General features: G+C 41.5%; 1 protein-coding gene across 5 annotated transcripts in view; it reads right to left on the bottom strand.

Moving 5' to 3' along the window:
• The window catches only part of LOC106074109 (uncharacterized), a 175,851-nt gene that overhangs the window by 32,564 nt on the left and 122,316 nt on the right, over positions 1-20,971 (bottom strand). For all 5 annotated transcript variants that reach the window (XM_056012871.1, XM_056012870.1, XM_056012874.1 and 2 more), the window contains 3 exons: positions 15,300-20,662; positions 13,830-14,045; positions 10,042-10,087 (listed from right to left, as the gene is read on the bottom strand). In XM_056012871.1, the coding sequence (XP_055868846.1) occupies positions 10,042-10,087; positions 13,830-14,045; positions 15,300-20,564 (5,527 nt within the window). In that variant the 5' untranslated portion in view covers positions 20,565-20,662. The remainder of the gene's footprint in view (positions 1-10,041; positions 10,088-13,829; positions 14,046-15,299; positions 20,663-20,971) is intronic.

Below are 20,971 nucleotides of genomic sequence, written 5' to 3'. Positions count from 1 at the left end.
TAACATCATTGATTATATATTTGTATTTTGATTTTGAAGACGCAGATATTGAAGGATATATATTAAGAGATTTTTTAAAAAATCTATAGCTCTCAGCTAGTTGTTTGGTGTATCTGATGTGCATGAGTTAATTATCTGTGTACTTTAAAAGGCTTAAGATACGTTTTATGCACTTATAGCACTGTACATCTGTCCATCACATTTCTCTGTAAAACCAATTTCGAACACGGTGTTTCTCACACTTCCTAGTCTCGGAACAAGTTACAACTTTGCACAATTATTTGTTGTCGAAGACAAGACATGAATCAATAAAAAAATCTAACCAAACTGCTAATTAAATAGTGGGAATTAATATTGTTTGATATCGAAAAGGGAAGTAATGCTTACAGTATTGAGAGATGGCAGTAAATGTGAATTTATTCCCCTTAGATACACTCGAAAAATATTTACTTGTTCATTATTTAGTTGGCTGGTCGTTATGCTGGCCACATGACACCCTCGTTTACCGTAGGCCACAGAAACACATGACCTTTACATCATCTGCCCTAGAGACCACAAGGTCTGAAAGGCAAACTTTACTATACTAATGGACAACAGAGTCAATTGATAATAGATTCCTTTTTTAAAAATGGATTTTCTATGTTCATTAACAAATATGAAGTACCCATTGAAACTGGATCGCATGTCCTTTGACAACGAGTCAAAAAGTGACATTTCGTCTACAGAAATCAAACTCCGAGTTAAGCAACCTTGCACCAAACCAGTCGGTCACCAAACAGCACTTGCTAATCTCCTTATTGAGCTAATGTAACTGTCGAGGCTAATTGAGTATTTCTTTTCCTCCTTAAAATAAATACTTGAAATTCTATACTTCACTCGACATATGATTGCCTCCCAGCCCGTGTTCTTTCTTTTTTTTTTTTAAATTATGCATGCGTGACTTCACCTCATCAGTATCAATCATTTTCAGGAACGCTATAAAAGAAATGCTTTCTCTGAAGAATTCAAGAGTGTATTTGAAAAAAAAAAGAAACGGAATAAATAATGGGAGCAATGTCTGATAATGATAGACTCCTCTGGAGAATAAAATGGTAATACACAAGAATCTACTCGCTTTTAACATATTTCAGATAAATGTGATTCAGTAGCAGTGCTTTGGGGATCGTAAAATTGATGACAGGGTGTTGCTGGGTATAATTGTGATGTAGCTTCAGATAGCCAATACAATCTCCCATGAAGGCGTACGTATGACCTCTAATGACACACATTGGAATGAAATCTTGAAATTCTTCGTTAATATTAAAATAAACCCTATTTAAGTTTTTTTCCCACATATTTGGATTTTTTTCACGATACATCCTCGATTCTTACCAATGTCGATGACGTTTTATTTAAAGTTCCTGTTGCCAACTAAATAATGAACAAGAAAATATTTTTTCAAGTGTATCTGAGGGGAATAAATCCACATTTACAGCCATCTTGGCTTTTACTTTTCCCCAACTAACGTCAGGTACCAATTAAAGCTTGGTGGAATCAGAGACGCCCGAAGATCCCGAAATTAAAAATCCCAGTCTTCTCATAAGGATTCGAACCCAGGACCCCGTATGTCCATTAGTCCACAAAGGAAAAGATATCTAGATCTAGTAGTTTCCAATGTTATCGTTGAAACTTCTTTTTCACGAGATTCATTAACAAATTTTTTGTTCAAACGAAACGAAGAGTGACTAAATAGAACACAGTTTGGGAATCACTGGTTTACATGCACATGTCTGCACTCATTCACACAACAAGGAGCTGTGGCTGAGTGGTAAAGCGCTTCGAAACCGAGCGGTCCCTGGTTCGAATCCTGCTGAAGACTCATATTTTTAATTTCGGGATCTTAAGAGCGCCTCTGTGTCCACCCATCTCTAACGAGGAAAGGCGATTGGTCGTTGTGCTGGCCACATGACACCCTCGTTAACCGTGGGCCACAGAAACAGATGACCTGTACACCATCTGACCCATATCGTGCCTCGATAAAATGAAGCTCGTCTTCTTCCATCCTCCAAACTATTTCTCTCCACTTCATTCTTTTATCTTGGTAATGCAACAGAACCCAATGAACTGTTTACAATGGAATCTCTCAGCGAAGTACTCAGTCATGAAATGTTCAATGTTTTCCTTTTTTTTCTGTTAGCCCACAAGACGCAACTTCATAATGCAACAACAACAACAACAAAAGAAACTTATCAACACACACAAAAAATAAATGTTGGCACAGTTTTGAAAAGTACAAAGACAACCATCACCTCTATAAATATCTTGGCACTAGAAATCAAAGAATTCCCATATAACCCAGTGTCTATCTGTTTATGTTGACAACAAGACTTATAAAAAGTGGAGTGAGGATAACGAAACAAAACAAAAACCTAATTTATATTTTGAACATGATTGCCTACAAGCGACTGTTTTTCTCAGCTTTATCTCTTGTTTTTTTTCCTCCATGGCTTTGTGCGCCCATATATTAAGACTATAAAGATTATATATACCCCGGAGCCATTAGCGGCGCACACACACACACATACGAATATTCTATGTCTCGAACACATGTAGGCCTACAAATTAACCCCCTTGTTTCGGTTTAGTTTCGCTCTGTTCTGAAGATGGAAAATATGTGTTCACATTTATGATTATGGAAGAGAAGATTGCGTTGGAGCTCGTTTGGTGGTGAGGGAAAAAAAAGCTGAATTATGAGGAGGGAGTTAAGGCTAGTTTGTGAAGAAAAAGGGGTGGGGATGTCTATGAATAAATGACACCTCAGCTCCAATGTCAGCTGGGTCGCCACAAATAACACACAGGGTCCAAGAGATATAACACGCCAAGGCCACACGGACGGGAAAGAGGAAGATAAAACTTCGAAGCGAATCTATATTAGGATTTGGGGGGTCATTCAGTAAACTATTTGATTTCAACGGTTCTCAAAACGTTTCGGGCCCAGTGGTTTCCAAACTTACTAGTTTTTTGTCCCCCCCCCCCCCACACTAATTTAGAATCATTCTACAGTATAATGGGCCAGGTCATTTTAATTTTAGAATGCAGAAGTGTGATTTATATTAAAGAACTTGTACGTGTGTATTGTAATTCTTTTGTTTTAATTACGAAAAATACAGCGCCTCCTCTTCCCAAATGTAAGTTTCTATTTTTGAAGATCTTCATGTCGTGTCTGCATACATCAGTATACCTTTAACTCCTTTTCTCCTAAGTGACGATACCAGCGTTGATTCCACCAGAATGTGGTAAATAATTACGGAGAGAACGAGTTAAAGCGGTTCTTTCCCGTATATAAGCTTTGTTGTTGTTGTTTTTTAAATTGTTTTTTTTTTTACTTTATTTACAATAACTTCTATTTATTACAATTAATCGATTACCGCTAATTCATTCCCTAATGAGTTAACTTTCTTTATTGATTCCTGTGTTGTCGTCGGCAGTGAATAATTGTGCAAAGTTTCAACGAGATCCGATAATGGGGAGTGGGGAAAAAGAATCCTGACAGACAGACAGACAGACGAGCTTTGTAAAAAATGCAAATATTTACGAGACCTCTCTCCTACTTTGCATCCAACTCTGTACAGGTGATCTAGGAGTACAGCCTGACAAGCACACCAACCAATCACTCGAAAGAGTGCAGCGGCTTAATGTCCCAGAACTGATTGCGATGCAGGGCCCAAAGGCACCAGGTCACTACATAGTAAACAATTCGGTAGGCTCACACAAGCCCAAAACCCCAACTCTAATCAAATTCGGACTCATTACATTTAAAAGCCCCACTGAAGAATTAAAAAAAAAAAAGCATCAATGAAATCTAGAGAGAAAAAAAAATCTCCTGGAATTTCTAAAACACGCAAGCACGACGAGATCTCAAGAGACACCGAAATCTCGCGAGATTTCTAAAACTCGCGTGTGTATATATATATATATATATATACAAACTTTATTTTAATCACTTCAACAAAAATTTTGCCAACTTTCTGGATTTTTCGAAGCTTATCTCTCTATCTCTACGCCCCTTCTCTCTTTCCCATTCCGATTCCAAAATCTATTTTCATCCTAAAAAAAACACAAAAAAAAAAAAAAAAAAAAAACCTGGAATATTTATCTAAAACCCTCAAGTGGGAAATAACGTGATAACTAACCAGTACACATTTTAAAAAAGAATGGCTCCCACTAGAAAGGTGCCCTGCACTTTTACCAAACATTTCAAAGCGCTCACGGCGTGTCGATGGTTGCAGACTTGCACGTGCGCAACAGTTATCTCTGCGTGTATTTTTCTTTTTTTTGGGCCGCGTGCGATAAGCACGTGCAGCAAACACGAGATAACCTGGTCTATTTACATACTCATGAAAGTCAATTATGTGGACTCTATAGGTTTCCAAGCAGTGCTATAACTTTTGGTCTACATAAAGCACACAGCAACCCAAGAGAGTGGGACTATTTCTTACAAGTTAAACACAAAAATAAGGTTTAGGATTTTTAATGTTTTGTCATGACTAAATTTGGAATTGTAGTGAAGGTATTAAATACGACAGCAGCCTACGACACATTAAGTTAATCTAGTTCATGGCAGTGATGCCCTACCTATGGCCCGCGGGTCACATTCGGCCCGTTACTGTCTTTTCCATGGGAAATTGTAGAAAGAAAGCCGCAGAGGTTTTCTTCCACTGCTGTGAAGTGTATCTTGAAAGTAGGAAATTTCTATGGACCCCCAAACAGAAAATGAATTGGAAACATTGATGTATATCTAAAAGTAAAAAAAAAAAAAATGGGGTAGGGCAATGCTGAAGACATTAAGTGTCCAGGAGAAGTGAAGTCAAGTTTCAATTTAGGTTAACTTCCTATCACGTGAACTCCGTAATTTGATCTCAACATCAATATGCAAATTATCCAAAACCAGAAACGAACAACATATACATTTCATTACTAATTCGTGCATTTCTGGTCATTAGGTGCATGTACCAGAATGGAAGGATATTACTACAGTCGGGGGATCTTGAATATCAGAATATCTTAGAAGACCCAAAGTCCATACAACTCTAATGGCTACATTGGGAAAAGCAACATCGGTTGGTCACTGTGCTGGCCACATGACCCCCATATGAACAGTGGTCGATAAAAATAGACGGTCATAGATGACCATACATAGCAAGATCTGAAAGGGTTCTCGTTTTGTATTACTACCGTCAGGTCCGTTGGCAGCGTCTAAAACAATAACACGAGAAAAAATGATTCAATTTTGAGAAAAAAATTGATTTCTATATTGCGTGACAATCCCCCCCCTTTTTTTTTCCCAAACACAACACACACACGCAACATGTTAAACCTCTTACTCCATTCCGCTACATTCTTCACTAGAATGACACAGTGAGCATGTCGAAATTTTCGTAGTAAAGTCGATACATCCTGCGTGCAATACAGAGGTGTTACAAAAAAAAATGTGTCTGTCCATTAATTATTTGCCTAATACATGAACGCAATCAAATCGATCCAAAACATAAACCACAAAGAAAGAGAAGAAAGAGAAGAAAAAAAAGAGAAAAAAAAAGAGAAAATCGAACGTCCTTTTCTTCAGGGGTTATTAATGGCGGCGTTCTCGAAGCAGACGACTCCCGTTAATTATCGCGCTTTTTTTTGGGGGTAGAGATAGAGATAAGGAGAGAGAGAGAGAGAGACAAGAGACAGGAAGGCCCAGGAACAATAACCCCACCAATCTTGATCCGAACGTCTCATTTATCTGCCCTTGGTTCTATTCTGGGCGACACGGTGACGTAAGCGAAGTTTGTTTACGGCGTCACTGGATGATTTAAAACACATCGCGCCATTTCGGTCGCCTGCGACTATTTTTATACGCTGTCAAAATGTGCATCAGGAGGCGGGAAACGGCTTTTTTTTTTTTTTTTAAAAAAAAGCGAAACAAAAATAAAAACATGACATCTCATTAAGATAAACGTTAAGTCGCCTGTTTTTTTTTTTTTTTTTTTTATTTCTCCGGTTGTTGTTTTTTTAAACTCGGCGATTAAAGAGAAAAAGAAAAGACGAAAGACATAATGAGTGGAAAGGAAAGAAAGGGAGGTTATTGGGGGGAAAAAAAGGGGGGGTGGGGGTGGTTAAGGGACCTTGATGATGATTGCGAGCTCAACAGGAGAATAATTAGCACAAAAAACTAAAACAGCGGGTCTTATAGCGGCTAATGCGTTTAGGATTGATGGAAGCCTGTCAAAGGGGGAAAAGGAAGATAACATAATTAACGAGCGAGGCAAGGGGGGGGGGAGCTGGGGGGGCTTGTAGCAAGTGGACGGGATGAGGGAATGAGGCCGCTGAGAGAGGAAATGATGTCGGGTGAGGGCAACCATGGTGGCGGTGGTGGAGTGGGGGGTAGTTGAAATAGGTGACAGCTTGTTATTATCAGCAAAGGCGAACAAGACTGAAGACAAGGCAACAAAACAATTGAGTTTTAATCTTGAAACATTTTTTTACTTCAAAGAAACAGTTGACAGCGACGGTTCTCTTTGTCTTTTCCGGCACCGCCCCCTATTTTTTCTCTAGTTATCCCTATATAAACCAGCGCTTCTCAAACTGTTGATTGCTACTTGCCGACATACATGTTTAGCTTTTTTCTGTTTCCTGAGAAGCGTCTGCAACAAGAACGATTTATAAAGGTTGTTTCAACCATGACGTATTAATACGTCTTCGCCAATGCGATTCTACATGCTGCCAGTTTGAACGATCTAATTTTTTTCCAATAAAAGTACCATGATTCTAATATCTGTCAAGATTTTATTTGGAGAGTAGTACTGACCCCCCCCCCCCCCATTGACATGAATTGTGCGGTTATGTAAGTGCCTTTAGGGTTCTACTTGAACACACAGAAGTAACAAGCAGTAGAGAAAAATAATACTTTTTTAAAAACAATGCTCACCTAATGAAAAGAACCGCTAATTACTGCCATTTATTTGAAAATTATAGGGTTTAGCTCCCTTTTGGCTATGTACATCATAATTAACTAGTAGGCTACTAAATGATTAACTAATTTGTTCATTTTTGGATTGACTCTTGTAATATCATAGACTATGAATAATTTATGCAAAATTTCAACTTGATGCGAGAATGGGAAGGTGGAGAAAAAAGTAAAAAAAGGGGACTAAATCCATATATATATATATACACACATATTCCTCATTAAGAAGCCTTTATTCCCCTTATTTCGATATCAAACAAAAGAATTAATCACCAACCATTAGTTAGCTAACTGTTTAATTTTTTTGATTCATGTTTTGTCAGGTTCAATGAATAATTTTTCAAAGTTTTAACTTGACCCGAGATTGGGAGATATTTTGAAAAAAAGGTAAACAATGCAAATGACGCCTAAATGAAAGTAAATAACAAGCAAAATATAAAAAAAAATCTTTAAAAAACAAAAACAAAACACATCTAAAGGTGAAGAACTCCGTCCTTAAAACTATATCTACCAATAATGTATAAGTTATTTCTCTCATTCAATATCAAACGAAATAAATAATTACCAATAATCAATTGACGACTTGAGCATTTTTGTTTATTGATTTATGTTTTGTTAGTTACATTAAATAGTTGTCTAAAGTATCAACTTGATCGGAGAATGCGTGAGGGAGAATTGGCGCTAACAATTGTTTAAAAGGAATAAACCCAATAAATTTAGCCATATCTGTGAATACCGAGGCATAATTTTCCCTTGTTAGTATCAAACAAAATAATTAATTACCAGTAATTAATTGTCTACTTGGGGACTTTAAAAAAAATGTCTTGTCTATGTCAATGAATAACTGTGCGAAGTTTCAACTTGATCCGAGAATAGGCGTGGGGAAGAAATAACGTGTACACACTTTTTACCAGACAGACAGAGTGAGTCGATATAAGCTTTGTAAACATTACTTTGTACAACAAGCGAAAGAACTTTGAAGAGCCTACAAGGCTGAAAATGCACACAAATTCTTACAAGACAATGCTCCGTGTATCAGTACTTCTGTATTCTAGACTACCGGATGCAACAAAAGTCTTGCTCTATAAGGATTTGACTCTGTGTATGAAATCCTTAAGTCTTGATGTAGACTCGCAATAAAAAAAAAAAAAAGGATGTCAAAGACAATTGCCAGTTGTCTAGTTCAGGGTCAAGGGTCACGTCTCTCTGTGCAATTCTACTCAAACGAGGCATTTAGCCTCGTTCTGAAACAACGAAAATATGAAAGAAAGAGAGAGAAAGAGAGAGAGAGAGAGAGAGAGAGAGAGAGAAGAAGAAGAAGAAAAAATTATTTGCATTATGCCGCGTCATTAATTACACGTGGCATTCAGCACGCGCAGCCATGCCATGTTGTGTCTGTATGATAGAGAGAGAGAGACACAGAGAGAGTACGAGAAGCCATCAGGAGGATGAGAGGCGAGATGGAGGGAGGAAATCTGAGCGATGGTAAGAAGAGGATGCATCTCTAAGTTCCATCACTGGCATGCCTTCATTGGCCTTGACCTGATTCTATCCTCAGCCTGACTTCAAGACATAAAACCATTATTGATTTTTTGTTATGTATTTTTTTTCTCTCTCCCTTGAAGAAACTTGATTATTTTTTCAAACATCTCCCTATTTCCACTGGTTCCTTAAGTCGAGCAAATACATTGAACAGGAAATAAAACACAGCATCAACAAGACAAAATGTTAGCTTATTAACGGTCACTCGCGGAACACTGGTGGAGGTAATAGCCTTCATGAGCAAAAACTACAGTAACACCAACAACATCAGCACATAGAACAGCAATAACAGCAACATCAAAAGAATATCAACAAAAAAAAGCAGCAATGCTGTTGTGATGGCCACATTGCATTCTGGGTATCTGTAGACCCGAGAAACAGATATTCACATCCGCTGCCGTAAGAGATACTTGATATATAACTTACCCCCATCAAGTTTTTTCATATATAGTATGGTTAGTTCTAAATACCTCACTATGTCCTAGCCGTCTGAAAAAATGGGAGAGAGACAGACAGACAGACAGACAGAAAGAGAAGGAAAGAGGGGATGAGAAAGTGAGAAAGAGAAAGTGAGAAAGAGAAAGTGAGAAAGAGAAAGTGAGAAAGAGAAAGAGAGAAAAAGAGAGATAAGAGAGAAACAAAGAAAAACACGAGAAAGGAAGAGAAAGATAGAGAAAAAAAAGGAAGAGAGAGAGAGAGAATAGCTGATATCGATTACAAATGATCAAAGTCAAGAGTCCTAGTTGAGCTGCATATCAATGGGTCCCAATTAAGACATCACCTCTCCTGCTCTTCACGCTAACCATAATACACAAAACCCAATTTGATTTCGCCACCGGTGAGATTGCATAAATACATATTTACATACAATGCGGCGTTTCCATTACCAAACACACAAACGTGAGAGCGAACATCAAATAAACATCTAGATCTTGGTATTTACAACAGAGCATACTACTTTAAACAGGGGACAAGCAACGGTTATTTGAGGATTTCTTTTTTTTTCCCCAGGGAATGCGCCACGCATCGTTAGCCACTTAGAAATCTGCCAAGGTCATTACGACATCTCCCCCGCCAGGTAAGTAGCTCCATTGCGGAGGGCCCTGTCCCCCCACTTGCACACTATTAAAATACGATTCATATTTCAGAAAGCGAAAAGCCAGAACGACCCAGTATCTCCGTCTTCGCAGTAACTGATTTAAAAAAAAAAACCTGCATAAATTCAAAGCTACTCCACTATTGATTGATCACATGATTTCTATATAAACCATCCGGCCGGAAGATACTAGATACATCATACACAAAGAGAAAATTTATAAAATCAACGAGAGAACTATAAAAACTGTAGAGCCTAAAAAATATAGAGGGGCTTGAATGTAGAGGGGGGGGCTACCACTATTTAATTTTGTTACCCCACCCCCTCCCTCAAGACGCTTGCTCTACACTCGACTTTCAACAGTTGTCCGAAAACTGACTGACTAGTAGACAGACGAGATTTCATGACCTACCTGTATTCCGCCTCTGAACAATGGCGTTGTGTTTCAGTTCCTGTGCCTAAAGAATAGAAAGAACACACAAAAAATTAAGTGGCATCGATCTGACCAACTTAGAGCACTTTTAAACATTTATTTCTAGCACAGATTGTCTTGCTACTAGCAGAAAGACGGATAGGATGTTTGGGGCGGGGCCACGAGCTAAACTTGTATGAAATCCGAGCCAAGTGCCGAGGGCCTAGAACTGAGCAGACGCTTCCGGTGGTGGCAGGCAACAAAGTGAAAAAATTCACCCCAAAGAGACAAAAGTGGTACATTCTCGCACCATAAGAGACGGACTTTGGACGTGACATAAGAATGACGTAATTTTAAAAGATAACAGGAGATGTGAGTAGACAGCTCAGGGCCTTCCTGGGGTAAGCATCAAGTTCTGCAATTTAAGTTATAGCAGCTGTGTATCCTTGTGGACTTTTAATATAACTTTGTATGTGCTTGTAATGATACTGGACTCAACGTCTTGCAAATAAATATACCCGCAGATCTACACCCAATCATCTTACTAATAATTTGTGAAATAAGCATATCATCAAATCATGAGTAAATAACCAAACATACATCCAGATGCATTATAAAAAGACTTGTATGAGTGAAAACATAACACGGCCAGCGTTTTGGGAGTCATTCTAGCCCACGAGAAATCATGAAGGTAGCCGCGGTCAGCCTCCTAGAGCGGTCAAACTAACTAAACATAGGACTTCAAAAACTGTGTGTCTCCGACGATGGTCTTGTTTTATGCTCTTAGGATTGTCGTCATTATGGTCAAGGGCTCAAACTCTGCTCGCGTCCATTCACTGCCATCCTGGACTGGGACGTATGTGGTCTATAGGGCAGATGATGTAAAGGCCATCTGATTCTGTGGCCCACGGTTAACGAGAGTGTCATGTGGCCAGCACAACGACCAGCCGCCTTTTACTTTTCCCCCAACTAATGTCAGGTATTCATTAGAGCTGGGTGGACTCAGAGGCGCCCAAAGATCTCGAAATTAAAAATCCCAGCCTTCAACAGGATTCGAACCCAAGCGCTTTACCGCTCAGCCATCTCCTCCCCCGGACTGGGACGTAATGATCTTCAATTCTGAAAAAAAAAACAACAACCGCCCGAAACAAAACGCTCTGGCTACGCGTTCAACCGACTGTCGCTTGACCGTGCCGAGTTGCTGCAGTTGTGTTTATCTTATTGTCACTCTACCTGTGCTGCTACTGGTATTAAAAAAGGTTTCAGACCATTGGTTATCACTGACTATCATCAACACGAGTGTCCCAAGCCTGAGTGACCTACTTATATTAACGTGAATGTGTCATAACCTTACACATCCCCCTCTCTCCCCCCCCCCCCTCTCTCTCTCTCTCTCTCGAGTGTCATACGTGATGTCACGATTTGACCCTGTTCCCACAAAGAGAAATATCAATTTACTCGTGACCTTTGAACACTACCAGTAAGACAAATGCATCCAGACTAATCCAGAGGTTCCCAAATTATTGCCGTATTAAATTCAAGCAACTATTTGATATACCCCCGAAACCCTGAAAACTACAACTGGAGTTCAATCAAATGATTAAAACTAAATGATTCTCGGCATTTTATTTTTTTTTTTGGGGGTGGGGGGGAGTCGACTTATCTTCGAATGGTGGTGCCCTGCAACGAACATTTTGAGAATCACAGCATAGGGTGATTGTTTAAAAAGAACATCGTAACATGACTCATGTCATAGGAGTAGGCCAGCGTTAGTACTATAGTAGACTTGTCACAATTTGTTGACAGTTTCATTGTAATGTCATTAATAAATGATAAGCCCTGGCAATAATCCTAACCCTGACAAAAAATCAGCTGTTAACTTTTCTGAACTTGTTAAATACAAATTAATATAAAAAAAAATATTTAATTCCATTATTTTTTTTTAATTTTTAGGTTTTGAAAAACAAAATGAGAAAGAAACCTTATTTAGTAGACAATAGAGGGAGACAACGAGCGTCTCAATGATCAGAAGGAGTTATACGAAAATTAAATGATGAGTTCATTATTGCATGGGGGCTACGCAGACCAGGGTCGGTCCTAGCATTTGCGGGGCCCTATGCGAAACTGATTGCGCGGGGCCTAGTCTGGGTGGGAATACGGATAATAAGTGACAATTAATATTTTGTATTAGAAAAAAATTCGACTTTGCATTTTATTCAGTCTTTACAAAGTACAAAATTGCGATCAAATTAACTTTACATTACGAGCTTTGCAACCTATGGCATATTTATATGCCAGTGACCATAAAAGTAAATAAAGTATTGGAACTTCCGATTAAGGTGAACATTCGCCCGGCGATTTATTTTAACGCGCGTAGGATTGGCGTTTTCCGCAATGAATGACACCCACGAGTGACAATTTTGTCTATTTTTCAGGAGATTTTTATGAGTTTTCATGAGATTTTAATAAATTCAGGAGATTTCCGGGAATTTTTCGTATATATTTTGCTATTTAATAATTACACCTAGAATTAGCGCGGGGCCTATGAAAGCGCGGGGCCCACTGCGACCTCATAGGTTGCAGTGGCCTTAGACCGGCCCTGACGCAGACCCACACGCGACCTATATAATTTGACACGTGAGAAAGACGAAGCTGTTGCCTCCCGTGAGTCGATTTAACATGCACATTTTAAAATCTATGTCTGGATTCTTGTTTTTTTGTTTTTTTTTTTTTTTGTTTGGGGGGGGGGGGGGGGGTTTAAAACACGTTTTGGGCGTTCCTTTAAAAAATTTGGATTTTCACATCTTAGTCCAAATCACCCAATAGGACAGCAGAGGATGGAAGAAGGAAGGATTTATGCTTGGGAGCATCGTTACAAACGTCTGAAGTGCACACCATACGACCAACCAAAACAAGACTTTTAAACCCGTGAAACAAGTCAGTGAAAAAGTTATAGCACTGTACTGCCAAGACCATGTCTTAATACATTTATAATAATTCTTGTTGTAAGTACCATAAAAATCTTAATGTATTTTTAATTTAAAAAATGTGTAACTAGGTGACTATAGTACAGAATTTAAATAGCTAGCAAAATATAAAAAAAAAAAACAACTTTAAATTAAAAAACAACTAAGGCTTATGCAGTAGGATGAACTCTATATATTGACAACCATATTTATCAATACTGAAAGATTTATTTCCTTTCTCAGATATATAAAAAAAAAATCGATTAATTACCACTGTTTAAGTAACTCTAATTGGTTAATGCTTTGATTGATTCCATTTTTTATTTAAGGAACATCACATTTTTTTTTTTGGCAAAGTTTCAACCATAGACATAAATAAATATAGACTGGAAAAAGGAAATAACTTCATGTAACTTGAAAACATGTATATCTATTGTATTCGGATTTCCGAATTCTGAAAAATTGCATGATCTTCAGTCTTAGAGATTAAACAAAACTCCTAGACATAAATAAAGTACACAGAAATGCAAGTCACAAATTTTCGTTTCATAAAACTCTATTATCGGCCAGTCTATATTTATTTATGTCTACGGTTTCAACTTAATCTTATACTGGAGAGTGGGTGAAATAAGTGTTCAAAATGTGTACCACACAGAGTACAGAGTGATTTGATATAAGCTTTGTATAAATATTTGTAAAGTATATTAGAGAGTGTGTGTATTTTTAACAAAGGGGTTTTCCCGTTACAATCAGCAAGTCCGCACTAACCCAAACATGAAAAATAAGAGTAGACGAGCGCTAGAACTGTTCATTTTGTCTCACCCTTTGATTGGTGCTGGACACACGTCTCCTGGAGATGCGGGCCGCGTTCTTGGTGGAGCCGGCCACACTCTTGGATTTACCCAGACTCTTAGTTTTGGCTTTGAGTTTGCTGCCGGAGGAGATGGTCTTCCCTTTGGACTTGGAGGTCTGGTGACCGGATGAGGTCAGGGAATGGCGCCCAGTGCTTTCTTCTGATTGGTCACGAAGCTGCTCACGCTGAAAGACGAAGTTCATATTTAATTAAATCAATCAACACCTGTTATACGACATACAAAATTTCGATTTAATTTTTTTTTTTTTTTTTTTTTTTTTATTTTGCAATTTCCGTATTTATATTTCAATTTTATTTTTACTTTTAAACTGATGTAACAATAACGGAGTTCACTGTGTCAGTTTCAGTATTGTTTTTTTTTTTAAATACAATTGGAAATTTCCATTTATATCAGATAACTGTAAAAAGCTAGAGTTTTGATATATCCGGAGGTGTACGAAATCTTAATAAAAGTATTGATAATCTTTATAATTAAAAGGTTTACTTTACCAACCGCCTTTACTTTCCCCCTAAAAATCCCGAAATTAAAAAGGTCTTCACCAGGATTCGAACAGGGACCCCCCCCCCGGTTCGTAAGCCAAGCTCTATACCACTCAACCAACGCGCCTCGTTGAACCTTGTTGAACATTTAGTCATTTAGTGGGTATCTTTCAAAAAGGCGTCATCGTTTAGCTTAAGTAAAGTAAAGTTCCCCTTTCAGACCTAGTGGTCTATAGGGCAGATGATGTATAGGTCATCTGATTCTGTGGCCTACGGTTAACGAAGGTATCATGTGGCCAGCACAACGACCAACCGCCTTTACTTTTCCCCAACTAATGCCAGGTACCCATTAGAGCTGGGTGGACTCAGAGTCGCCCAATTATCCCGAAATAACAATCCCAGTCTTCACCAGGATTCGAACCCGGGAACCCTGGTTCAGAAGCCAAGCGCTTTACCGCTCAACCACCGCGACTCTATCGTTTAGCTTACACATTTCAAAATCTTTTCCGATTTTCCTCTTTTTTAAGGTCAAGTTTTTCTTAAAGTTTCATTATAATGCCTCAACATTTCTTTACATCGCTTTTTCTAATATTTTGAAATTACTGTATTTTATGGTTTCAAGAATGTTGAAGAGCTCCAATAAAACAGTACAGACATGGCGCACTTTCTTTTGTTGGTTATCAGTTTCCTTATACAGATCAATGTAGGTACTTCATAGAGTGTAAGAGTCAACCCAATGTTAAATCTTAGGACTGATGTTTTATTTCAGTAAATATGGTTCTACTTTACTTTTTTTTTTTACTATTTCTATAGGTATGTTTCATATATCATTGACTTCGGATTTGTAATTGTTTAATGTAAAATATTCATGTCGCGTGTCTACAAGTTGACTATTTAATTTCGTGACTTATTAAAGAAAGAGATTTTAAAAAAATTACCCTCAAAGCTCTCTCCTCTCTGTCTCGGATTTTGGCCTCAGCATCAGCTTTCGACGTCTTCTTGCCGTTTTTGTCCCCGGCGCCCTCGTCGTCAAAGTCCTGGTCGCCCTCGTCATCGTCCTCGATGAACAAGTCGTCGTGCTCCTCGTTCTCGTCGTCGTCGTAGACGTACTGGATGCGCTTCTTCACCAGCTTCTTGGGCTTCATGATTCGGTTCTTCTCGCGGACAATCTTGTGCTTGTACTTCATCCGGTTCTCCAGGGACTTCTTGGCAAGCACCGAATGCCCGAGCTTCTCGCGAGACTTGAGGTCGTCGATCTCCGCGGCCTTGAGCACCGTGTACTCGAGGCTCGGGGAGATGATCTCCAGGTCTTTCATCTTGGTCGGGCTGGACACCCGCAGCTTGGTCAGCTTCTTCTTCTTGGTGCTGATCTCTTTCTTGCTGGACGTCGCCAGGAGCTGGGAGACCTCTTTGTCAGGGTCGTCGGTCAAGGATTTTAGGTTGAGGTCTTCTGGGACTATCCTGGGACCATCTTCTTTCACATCCGGTGTAAGGTCTTGAGATTGAACCAGGTACGTCGGAGCAGAAACGGCGGCCCCCTGCGGATGCAGCTGAACCAGTTCCTCGATCTTCTGTTGCTTTGATTTCTCGTCTTCCACACGCGAGTGAACGAATGGAGCCACGTTGGCTATGGGGATATTTTTCATGTGCCCCCAGTTAGAGCCGACATAGTATTTCCTCCGTATTACCTCGGCCCTGGGGAACGTCACGTTTCCCGACGAAGATTTCTGTGAATCATCCGAGGCGGGACTGAGTGACTGCTGCTGGTGCTCTGGCTGGGTGGCGCCGATGCTGCAGCGCCTGACAACCATTGCGTTCACCGGCATTTCGCCGGCTGGCACGTCCATCACAGCTGCGTTGGCGCTGTTGTTGTTAGCGATTTCGTGGCTGTTGTTGTTGTTGTTTTTGTAAGCGTCCTTTACGAGTTGGTTGTCCGTGGAGGAGTTCCCAGTGGAAGTGCCGGCTTGGGAAAAGGACGAGCTTGACGAGTTCGACACTCTAGGGGCTGAAGACTTTCCCTGGCCTCTTCTGATTGGGGCCAAGGTGGGTGGGTCGTCGTTGTTTGTCTGCGCCCTGACTCCCATCTCTTCAATCGCAACTTCCCCCTCGTCTTCGTGGGGGCTAAGAATAGGCATTTTCGGTGAGGTAGGTATGGGGCTGCACGTGCTGCTTGCCATAATTCTACTTTTGCACTCGGCAGAGATGCCCCCTGCCTCATGTTTCCGGGCTGTGTTACTAATAATCCGCTTCAGAGATTCATCCTTGTTAACAGCATTCAAAATCATGTGCTTTTTGGACCAACAGGCTTTGTTTGTGCCTACAGACTTGGGGGTTGTACTTGCAGCTGGCGAGGGAGAAGTTGTGATCATGGGGCTGGTAGACTGAGGGATAGTTACAGATAAAGGAATGGCAAACTGACCAGGAGGGGTAGGCGCTGACTGGTCTAAAGAAACCACACTATTAGGAGATTTCTTTTGGTGGCTGAGAGGTGTATCTCTTGAACTGGATTTTTCTTCCACGAGAACATCGTCATTTTTGTCAGTGTTGCCGCTAGGAAGTGATCGCTCTGGGCTCACCAACTCTGTCTTTGACTGGGGACTAATACTAACTTCAATATCGTTCTTTGCTGGCTTGTCCGGCAAGCTGGAAGTGCTCTCTTTTCGTGCGCCCTCTGAATGCTTGCCTGGTTCAGTGCTGGGATAACTGACCCTTCGCAAAGCTCTTCTGCTCTCTTCTCTGACCCCTCCAACAGGCAGCGGACCAGCTGCAGCAGGAAATGTGGCCTTCAACATATCAGATTTCAATGGCCGTTCTGTTTTGGTGTAGTTAAATTTAGAATTATCCATGCTTTCTGCGCCATGATTGTTAATGAGTGACTTTGAGGACATTCCTTTCATAGATTGGTAACTCCCCGAAGAGCTCGTTTGTTGGAGGTATCCACTTTTTATTGTATCTTTCGGCTGTGTTGCCCATTTTTGAGTTCCGACTAGAGTATTCTGAGAAGATGTGGTAGTCTGTTTATAAGACTTGGTATCAGAGTGTTTTGTTGGCTGTGACTGTTTCTGATAATATCCAGGGTCAGTCTGTTTCATCGGGTAGAGAGAGTTTTGGTAATGCTGAACGGACATAGATGACTGAGGTTGCTGCTTACTAAAAACCTGCTGTTGAATCATCTGTTCTTTGGAATACTGAACATGCTGGGCATTGGGGTACGACTGCATTGGCATCATCTGCTCTTTTAGGGAAGACTGCCGCTGCTGGAGATACATCTGATGCTGTTGTTGCTGCTGGTGCTGCTGAAGCATGCTTTGGCTAAACGATCTAGCAAATGAGCGCGAGGCCTGCAGAGGATCGCTGGAGTCTTTTATTCCGAGCTCAATGATCTCATGGACTTCGTTTGGCTTTTGACGTTGCTGTTGATGTAGCTGCTGGTTATGTACATCCATACTCTGTTGTCGATGTAACTGTTGCTGCTGCTGCTTGTACGAATGTTGTTGTAGAGCGTGCTGGTGTTGCTGCTGTGGAGAGACGTCGTAATGTTGCTGCGGGTGTCGAACAACGATGACCTCATTGGCGTTTCCTGGGACCATCTCTATGCTTCTAGGGCTCAGAGAATCTTTGTACAGGCGCTTGGGGTCCGCGTAAGGATTTTGGATGCTCTCGCTACCCATCTTCTGCTTCCTATGATCTTCTTTCATTTTTTCCAGCTGTGTCGTCAGCGGCAACATAGGCGGGTTGCCTGCTGCATGCTTCACCATGTCCGACACCATAGCCGAACTGCCAATCTTTCCATGCTGTGGCGGCACCATTGGGAATTTCCCATGCACGTGAGGACTGCTCTGGGTACGGCCGTCCGTGCTAGACCTACTTTCAACACTGCTCCGTCCATCAACGCAGGATCTAGCGTCGGCACTCATTCTACCATCTACGGTCATCCTGCTGTCGGCGCTGATGCGACCATCAACGCTGTAGCCGTATTTGTTCTGTCGCTGTACTGTTGACAAGGGAGATGCATGAGCGGTATAAGAAGAAGGAGACGCTAGAGGCTCGTATGATTCTGGGCCCCTTGGCGAAGGCGATGATATCCATATGGTATTGTGCGTCATGTCAACAGAATTTACAGATGCCTTTTGGTTTATTAATCCAGTAACTGCACTATTTACATCAGGCTTCATCCTTTTAGCAGCAGATACCATTCTGTCGTATTCAGCATTGTCTATATCGTCTGCTGGCCTCTTTTTTGTTTTGACAGTAAGATCCAGAGGGCTGTCGCCTGGTTTTGAGCTTCCCTGAGGTAATTTGGTCAGATCGAGTGCGCTCACAGTTTTCTCCTGCTGGTTGTGCACTGGCCTCTCCTCTTGTGGCAAGACGAGGTTGGCTTGCTGCATTTGAGAACTCCTGCCGATGGAGGTCGGTCTGGGTGATGGGTAATCCCTCTGGGAAGATGTATACCTGTCAGAGGGTTGAACTCTTTGGTCAGGATAATTTGAAGACTTTGGTGGCTCGTACATGATCCTTGGCTGGCCAGTGCTGATTGAGCCTTGCATTCTGGGCAGACCAACATCTCGGAGTGTGGGGTGACTAGATTCGTGATCACTAATGTGTAAGGGGACGTTCTTGGATGTCTGGCCGATGTCCTCGATGTGATACACTGGCCTAGACTGTTTAGGTGGCTCAGGTGGGTAACCTCCTTCGCGCCAAACGACCTCTTCAGATGACATGCTCTGCCTGATGACAGATTTCTGAAGACGAGGCTGTGACATTTGCTCCATTGGGTAAGGAATGCCCCTTTCTGAAAGGGACTGTGGAGAGGGATAAGAAGAATGACCAATGGGCTGAACGTTTGAAGGGTGTGGGGACATATGAGAAGTCAATGAAGGCGGGGCCTGCCCGCCTCTATGTGACACATCTACTCCCAAAGGGTAAGTAATGGCTTTACTTAAAGAGGCGTGAGGTTCAGCCCCTTGCAATTTATAAATGCTCTGAGGTGGACCGGAATACGACGATGCCTTTCTCAGATGTTCCTCTTGCCTCCTGACTTCAGAAGAGTCAACCTGAAGCTTCATGTGGTTAGACGGTAACTCTAGACTGGACTTTTGTATATTCCTGGACATGGGTGAAGGAACACTACTATAGCGGACTTCTCTCTCGCGTAACTCACTAACAGCTCCTCTATCTCGCAATAAGTCTCTGTGTTGTGGAGAAAGTTGATCACTGGGGTTAAGGCCCATGCTGCTTTTCACATCGATCGGACCTTTGGACATATCGGTCATGTAATGACCAGGGGGCAGCAACTTCTGATGGTTTCCGGTATACGTTCTAGAAGACGTCTTCCCAGACAAGTAGAGAGAGTGTTCAGGAGCGTGGTGTAACGTTTGACCAGAAGGAACCATGGAGTCAGACATTCTGCTTTGTTTCTGACCCGAGTAGGGCATCGCCATCTGTGGACCCGCTATGTTCTGAGAGCCAACCACCTGTTTTCCGGCGACGGTTCCGTGAGGGGACATGAGAGGACCTCCAGGCACGGATGAAAGAGAACCATAAGATGCCATGCCCGGTTCCATACTATCGTAAGCAGCTCTCAGGGACTCATTCATGGTCAGCGGCGGCATAGATCCCTGCTGTGGTCGCCCGGCACGGCTGGGTGTCGACGACATGGGCAACTGCCCGCTACGATGGTCTCCCATAAGCACGGTTTCTCGAGACGACCTTGAGTCTGGATTCAAGCCCCGCTTGTCCGAAGTCATCATCGTCCGAGGGTCTGGGAAACTTCTGGAGTCAGCTCTATGATGTTGCAAAGGGATCTGATGGTGCTGTGGAACTTCAGCCACAAGCCTCGGGGGTGCGTTCTTGCCCATCATCGGTTCCATCGCCCTCGTGTCCAGCTGGGTCCGGGGAGTGTCACGCACCTGGTGCTGCTGCTGCACGTCCATAGTTATACGCGCGTCGTGACCCATCCCTAGAGTGCCGCCGTGGCCTCCGCTCCTGGAATCCACAGGGATAGCTCTTGGGTTCATCGCCGAGGACCTAGGGTCGTGGATGCCAGGGATGGCCTTCTGCTGGTGCTGCCGGCTCATGTAGTGGGGGATATTGTCGCTGGACACCGTGGTGTGTCGCGTGAAGCCAGGCGGCCCGCTCAGGGACATGGTCATTTCTACCCCAACACCTGTTCCATGGCGAGCCCCGTCTTTGGACGGATCCATGGGCAATAGGTATATGGGTGTGTTGCACTGTTCCCTTGGGCTAAGATGTCAGCGCCATGACTCCACCTTGACTAGATACTCCTTCTCATAAAGTCAATCTGAAACATGTAAAGCACAACATTAAAACATATTTTCTCGAGTTTAACTCTTAACGTTTCTAAAGACAATCTAACAACTATGTATTAGATTTTATTAAAATGCCATTTCTCGAAATGGGTCTAATAAGAAAATAATTTTATTAAAAGAATTAACTTTAGACAATTAATCTATTTTTAAAAAAAGTTTTTGCTCAGTAACGTGTGCTTGACGCAGCTTTTCTTCCCTAGTGCCATTAGAGAATGGAATGGTTTGCCTGAATCAGCCAGGAAAACCAACGATTTAGCAGAGTTTAAGTCACTCATTAACAC

The sequence above is a fragment of the Biomphalaria glabrata genome, chromosome 15 (assembly GCF_947242115.1).
Source record: "Biomphalaria glabrata chromosome 15, xgBioGlab47.1, whole genome shotgun sequence".
In the NCBI taxonomy this organism is placed as follows: domain Eukaryota; kingdom Metazoa; phylum Mollusca; class Gastropoda; family Planorbidae; genus Biomphalaria; species Biomphalaria glabrata.
Note: the sequence above shows the minus strand (reverse complement) of the source record. Positions and strands in the feature narration are given on the sequence as shown.